Genomic DNA, 7,500 nt, shown 5'->3' with positions numbered 1-7,500 from the left:
TATATATATATATATGTATACATATTGTTATATATAATATATATATATATATATATATAATATATATATATATATATATATATATATTATATATATATATATACTTTATGGGACTACACAATTGTTCTGTGCATTAATACAATTACTAACAGGACCTCATTAAAACTGGATGGTATCTAGCGGAGATATTTATTCAGGGAAAGTTACATAGCTTTTGGGACTAACAGTCCTCATTGTCAAGCATCCGCAGCTTGACAATGAGGACTGTATAGATCCTATAAATATATATAACCTATATATGAATAAATATCTATATATATATATATATATATATACATAATATACCATGTTACAGTATATTCATATATATATATATATGTATATATATATATATATATATATATATATATATATATATATATATATATATATATATATATATATATATATATATATATATATATAAGCTGTTACTAACAGGACCTCATTAAAACTGGATGGTATCTAGTGGAGATATTTATTCAAGGAAGGTTACAAACTTTCTAAGACTAACAGTCCTCATTGTACATACATATATGTCCATATATATATATATATATATATATATATATATATATATACAGTATATATATAAATTAGTATATATATATATATATATATATATATATATATATATATATATATATATATATATATATATGTACATATATATATGTGTGCATGCGCTAGTGCGCATGCGTGTGCACTAAGCATCCTAGCCTATCTAAGAAACTGTAGATAAAACAAAATATATACTCGTTGTTTAAAAGAAAAACAAAAACTTGATTCATATGGTGTCAATTAAGAGAGAGAGAGAGAGAGAGAGAGAGAGAGAGAGAGAGAGAGAGAGAGAGAGAGACGCTGCCATTGCAGTGACAAGCACAGTAAATTGTAAACAAAAGCACGTGAGCTGGTAAGCACATGGCTTCACATGCTGCACCACGTGGGAGGGTCATTACGGGTCTCGGTGGGAGGAAGGAAGGAATGCGCCCACGCTCCACTGCGCGAACAACACCAATCCCCCCCACCCCTCCCCTTCTTTCCCCCTTCCCCCCACCCGTCCGAACAAACGCCGACAAGAACGCGACAAGCAGCTCAGCGCGGGGATGAAAGCAAATCTGTTGCGCAATGGGAATTAGTGAGATCCGTCTTATCATCTTCGCTACATGTCCTTGTGTGTGTTATTTACTTTGTTTGTGCGGGATTTGTGATTCTTCTGTTGTTGAATAAAATTGCTGTTAGGACTACGTACTCTGAATAATAGTAGGGTTTTAAATAAGAGATGGTAGTAGATGTATTAACTTGGCATCAATAACTATGACAAGTTGAGGAAACGTATGAGAATATATATAAACCTTCGATTAAAACTGAAAATATTATATACATTGTATATATATATTCATTATATATATATATATATATATATATATATATATATATATATATATATATATATTAAAATGAAAATATTATAATATATACTATTATATATACCAACCCGATATATGGCCGGGAAAACTATGGATGCAACAGAAAATTTCCTGCACCTCCCTGTGCTGGCAGTCCCTATTATCCAGAAATTACTGTACTAAACTGACCCTTTTAAATACAATCCAGATATTAAAATGTAAAATTAAACATCAGAACTAACCCAAGAATTAAAATTATCCATGTAATTACTGTTGCAAGAGAGGACTACCCTCTTTATCAAAGATAGTTACTGAAGATAACTGAATTAAAAACCTTTTAAACCACCGTTCAATATTACAGAGTGATTCTTTGAGTATATACTGTCCCATTTATCCAGGAACGACTGGCTAATATAGAAAAAGAACTGTACCATTTATCCATGTGATGGCTGGTGGTGACCTTCCTTGTTTTTATCTGTTTGTTCTAATTGATCGGCCTAGGTGTTCAAACTGACTGTCCCATTTATCCAGGCATTACTGTACTGACGGTCCCTTTTATCCAGGTGGTATTACTGTAGTGTTAGTTCTGATGTTTAATTTTATTTCATTTTAATGAGTGTTTTTATCCAGGTTATTTTACTGATGATAGTGACTGTCAATAAAGAATTTATCCAGGTATTATATATAGTGACTGTCCCATTTATCCATATATATATATATATATTACTGTGGTGACATTCCCTTTTATCCACTATGGACTGTCCTGACTATCCCTTTATCCAGATATTACTGTTCTAACTGTCCCATTCATCCAGATATTACTGTTGTAACTATCCTCTTTATCCAGGAATTACTGTACTAACTATCCTTTTTATCCAAATATTACTGTTTAGACTGTCCCATTTGTCCAGGTATTACTGTAGTGACTGTCCCATTTATCCATTAATTACTGTGGTGACTTTCCCTTTTATCCAGGTATTACTGTACTGACTGTCCCATTTATCCAGGTATTACTGACTGTCCCTTTTATCCAGGTATTGACTGTGTCCTTTTATCCAGGTATTACTGTACTGACTGTCCCATTTGCCCAGGTATTACTGTGGTGACTGTCCCATTTATCCCAGGTGACATTCCCTTTTATCCTATTACTGTCTGTCCCTTTTATCTGTTCAGGTATTATTGTTCTGTAACCATCCCTTTATCCAGATATTAACTGTCCTTTTTATCCAAATATTACTGTTGACTGTCCCGTTTGTCCAGGTATTACTGTAATGACTGTCCCATTTATCCATTAATTACTGTGGTGACCTTCCCTTTTATCCAGGTATTACTGTACTGACTGTCCCTTTTATCCAGGTATTACTGTACTGACTGTCCCATTTACCCAGGTATTACTGTGGTGACTGTCCCTTTTATCCAGGTATACTGTACTGTCTGTCCCTTTTATCCAGGTATTATTGTTCTGACCATCCCATTTATCCAGGTATAGTGACTGTCCAGTTTACTATTAGTGACTGTTCATTTCTAATCCATTGTTCCTTTTATTGCTGTGGTGACCATTTATCCAGCTATTACTGTGTATTATCTGTGGTGATGACTGTCCCATTTATCCAGGTATTACTGTACGGTCTGTGACTGTTCATCTTATCCAGAATTAGTGTGACTCCCCAGGTATTACTGTGGTGACTGTCCCATTTATCCAGGTATTACTGTGGTGACTGTCCATTTTATCCAGGTATGACTGTGGTTACTGTGTATTTTATCCAGACATTACTGTGGTGGCTGTCCCCCGGGGTATTATTGTGTTGACTGTCCCTTTTATCCAGGTATTACTGTGGTGACTGTCCATTTTATCCAGACATTATTGTGGTGACCGTCCCATTTACCCCCCACTAAACCTAAACACCCCACCCATGAAACCTATACACAAACCCTGATGCAGAATTATTAATCACAGGAAAGAAAAGCATTTTTAATATATTTCTACTATGGTATCTAGTACATGAAATGAGGTATGATAAACCCGTAGATTGTTAACCACAAGTTACAAAGGGAAGTGGGAGGGGGGGATGGGGAAGGGGAAGGGGACACATGTTTGACACCTACCCTATTATCTAAGTTGGGTCAAATGATGGCCACGTGCCAAATTTTGTCTAGATCGGTCAAGCGGTTACCACATAAGTTACAAAGGGAAGGGGGAGGAGGGATTGGGAAAGGGGAAGGTGAAGGGGGTAAGGGTTTGAAACCTACCCTACTATCTAAGTTGGGTCAAATGATGGCCCCTGCTAAATTTTATCTAGGTCAGTCAAGTAGTAATCACATAAGTAACAAAGAGAAGGGGTAAGGGGGATGGGGATGGGGAAGGGGAAGGGGGGGTACAGGTTTGATACCTATCCTATTATCAAAGTTGGGTCAAATAATGGCCATGTGCTAAATTTTGTCCAGATTGGTCAAGCGGTTACCACATGACTTACAAAGGCAATGGGGAAGGGGAAGGGGGACAGGGATGGGAGAAGGGGGGAGGGGTTACAGGTTTGAAAAGGGAAGGTCAAAAACATGGCCATGTGCCAAATTTTGTTAGAGGTTTGAAACCCACCACAGGGAAGGGGATGGAGAAGGTGAAGGGGAAGGGGAACGTTTTGAAACCGATTTTATTATCTAAGTTGGGTCAAACGATGGCCACGTTCCAAATTTTGTCTAGATCTGTCAAGCGGTTACCACATAAGCCTAAGTTAGGGGAAGGGGAAGGGGAAGGGGGATGGAGAAAGGTGAAGGGGAAGGGGATGGAGACAGGTGAAGGGGAAGGGAACGTTTTGAAACCGATTTTATTATATATATATAAGTTGGGTCAAATATATATATATTCTTCGTTCCAAATTTTGTCTAGATCTGTCATATATATTATATACATATAGTTACATAAGGGAAAAGGGGAATGGGGAGGGGGGAAAATCGGGGAGGTGGGTATGGGACCATTGAAACGGTGAACTGTCAGCTCTATTATCTAAGTTGAGGTCAAATGATGGCCACGTGCAACGAGCAAATTCTGGCTCTCAAGACATTCCTGATATTTTGTCAAGCGTGTTTAGGAAAATTTTCTAATAGCATTATCAACAATTTTTATTTTGTTATGTTACAAAATTTCTTATTGAACAAAATTAGTTAGAATAGTTTTATTTTATATTTTGTCATTTTTTTTTTTTTGTGAATTTTCTTTAAGTATATAATTATTATCAATGAAGGAAAGAAATAGTTTTCATTTTCATTTTGTTGTTACAGAATTTTATTTAATTATATACAATTTCTTCTATTTTTTATTTTCATATATATTTTGATGTTAGCTAAAAATAAAATATCATTAAAAACTGATATATATATATATATATATATATATATATAAGATATATATATGAAATTATATTCTTCAGTTAATTAATTACATATCATTATATCTTTTTATGACTGAATAACATTAATTAAAGCTTCTTCATCACAAATTTTTAAACTTTTGAAATGTATATATACATATATATATATATGGCATATCACAAAGAAAAACAAATGTTGTCTTACCTTTGTAATGGGGTTTGAGCACTCTGTAATATCATAGGTTTCAGGAATAATGTGTCCCAATGCTTGTGGAGAAATACACGTTGAAAATTTTAGATCTTCGAATTTCCCAGTTGCTAAAAACGTAATGTGGCTCCTAAATGGGGAGAAAAAGTTTCGTATCTTTCTTCTCAATAATAGGTAAATTAGTATCTTCGTCCATCCTCAGATAGTTGAACCAAAATCGTTCTTCTAGCAATTGGTATGCGAGAAATCATTTCTCTTTACGATTTGCTCCACTTTGACTTTTTACGTTTTTCTCTTCAGCGACAATGCTTAAAAAAATCGTCTGTGTCTAGGTCTGAGGATCATCTTGACGTCGGAAAAAGCCAATCGAGTGAACTGTCAGCGCGAACGAGTGCATCTAAGATACAGCAAAGGTAAACAGTAATTGGAGTTTAACTGCTTTTCTTTATAATAATAATTTCCCCATAAAATGTCAAGGCAAAACAAGACATATTTCATATATATAACGAGTTAAATCTTAAATGTTTAAAGTAATTGTTTACTGAACGTTTTTTTATGGAAGAGAAGAGCCCTTGCTAAATGCTTAAGATTCCAAACAAAAGTTGTGGAAATTTGTGTTTAGTACGAGTGAAGTAAGCAAGGGCTAAATATGGATAGTTTTAATAAATAGCATTTTTTTTAGGATAGTGAAAAAGTTTATAATATCAAAATCAAGGAAAGAATGAGGAGGAGACCTGGAAAATGCTGAACCTGGGGAACGTACTAGTACTAAGCAAAAAGCGTTAGGACTTCATGAGAGAGTGGTTCAGTATATGGAAAATTCGAAATTCAGTCCTATGAATTTGGGAAGAGAATGTCATATTGGGATTATATATATATATATATATATATATATATATATATATATATATATATATATATATATATATATATATATATATATATAACATAACAGGTTTTTCCCAGATAGTGAACCCAAGGGTTTTAACCTGGTATGTATCCACCTTTGCGGATTACCGTAAAAGCATAGACAAAAGACTGTAAATATCAAAGATAACGACCCCCAAGAAATATTAGTCCTAGATAACGACCCCCGAACTAGAAAGGATCCTAATATACATGCATGTGTTTACACAAACACACCCATATATATATATATATATATATATATATATATATATATATATATATATATATATATAATGACTATTTTTAAACAAAATCAAATAATAGAAATTGATCCCTACATTAAGTTTGTTTACGTGGTCATGAATCTCTCACCAAGTGTGACGTTTCAGAATTTCGTTGAGAAACCACCTTTGATAAAATGTATTTTGTTAAACTAATACTGCTTTTACACGTCTAAAACTAAAATAAATAAATAAATAAAGATGATGGAATAGATAATAACCTACAGGCCAAACAACCAACAAAATACAACAGCCGCCCTCATGCATCACGATGACTTGTTTAAAATTCGAGACTAGCTGACAGAACCAGTAACCTATAGCCTAAGTAACCTATAGCCTAGGCCTAGGCCTAACAAACTGGCAAGGTATTTTTTTTATTACATTTTATATTCTGTGGCATATGTAAGATTAATGAAGTCCTGATTTTAAAACTGAAATCGACACTTATGTTCCCTAATAATATACTAAAAATATACGATATGTTAACGAAGAAAACGTATCTACTGTTAAGAAGACATTTAACTGCCCAGCACAAAATCATGGGTAAATAGAACTCAGTAAGCTTTGCTGACCTGTGAAATGCCATTCCATTAGCTCTTGAATAATTTTTGTGTCCTTTTCTGCAATCGTAAGTTGCACGACGTAACTCTTTGAAGATAATGAATGGAAAAACAACTCGCAAGACACACTAAACACTTGTTCAATTTTCACGTTTACCGGGTGTTGGAAGACGGCCGTTGGGCCGCAAGGCTCTGCTTCTGCTGCTAGCATCGCCGCCTGGTGGCGCCACACCAAACTACATAGTACAAGTCTACATAACATTTCCATCTATTATTAACGCTATGATTTTGCTACAGTATTTTCAATATTATATATATATATATATATATATATATATATATATATATATATATATATATATATATATATATATATATATATATCTGGAGAAGTTATCTGTATGCAGTACTATGTAGCTTTGGTCTTCAAACACCCGGGAACCTCGGGAAGTGAATACGTGCTTGTAGTGTGTCCAGTGATTTTGCTTTTAACATATTCATAAAGGTACGTCGTGCAACTTACAATTGCAGAAGTGGACATAGGAATTCTTCAAGAGTAAATGGAGTAGCGTTTCCCAGGTAGGCAAAGCGTACTGAGTTTTATTTATCTATAATTTTGTGCTAGTCAGTTAAATGTTTTGGTAGCAGAAGATATGCTTGCTCCGTTACCGTCTTATGTTTTAAACATATTATTGTGACACTTAAGTGAAGTGATGATTTCAATTT

The 7,500-nt window shown here is 34.1% G+C and overlaps 2 protein-coding genes across 4 annotated transcripts in view; one reads left to right on the top strand and one right to left on the bottom strand.

Annotated features, from left to right (window-relative positions):
* Positions 1-6,965, bottom strand: part of REPTOR (repressed by TOR) — a 152,709-nt gene extending 145,744 nt beyond the window's left edge. The window contains exon 1 of one of the 2 annotated variants that reach the window (XM_067116206.1): positions 6,787-6,965. Coding sequence is in view for 1 of the 2 variants with exons in the window: in XM_067116207.1 (XP_066972308.1) it covers positions 6,787-6,805 (19 nt within the window). In the remaining variant the exon portion in view is untranslated. The remainder of the gene's footprint in view (positions 1-6,786) is intronic. The other variant, XM_067116207.1, reaches the window with a different exon arrangement.
* Positions 6,966-7,214: 249 nt separating this feature from the next.
* The window catches only part of LOC136845820 (uncharacterized), a 90,162-nt gene continuing 89,876 nt past the window's right edge, over positions 7,215-7,500 (top strand). For both annotated transcript variants that reach the window (XM_067116196.1, XM_067116195.1), the window contains exon 1: positions 7,215-7,353. The gene's annotated coding sequence lies outside the window, so the exon portion shown is untranslated. The remainder of the gene's footprint in view (positions 7,354-7,500) is intronic.

Source organism: Macrobrachium rosenbergii, chromosome 14 (assembly GCF_040412425.1).
Source record: "Macrobrachium rosenbergii isolate ZJJX-2024 chromosome 14, ASM4041242v1, whole genome shotgun sequence".
Lineage (NCBI taxonomy): Eukaryota > Metazoa > Arthropoda > Malacostraca > Decapoda > Palaemonidae > Macrobrachium > Macrobrachium rosenbergii.
The sequence above is the reverse complement of the archived record's forward strand: the minus strand, read 5'-3'. Positions and strand labels throughout refer to the sequence as shown.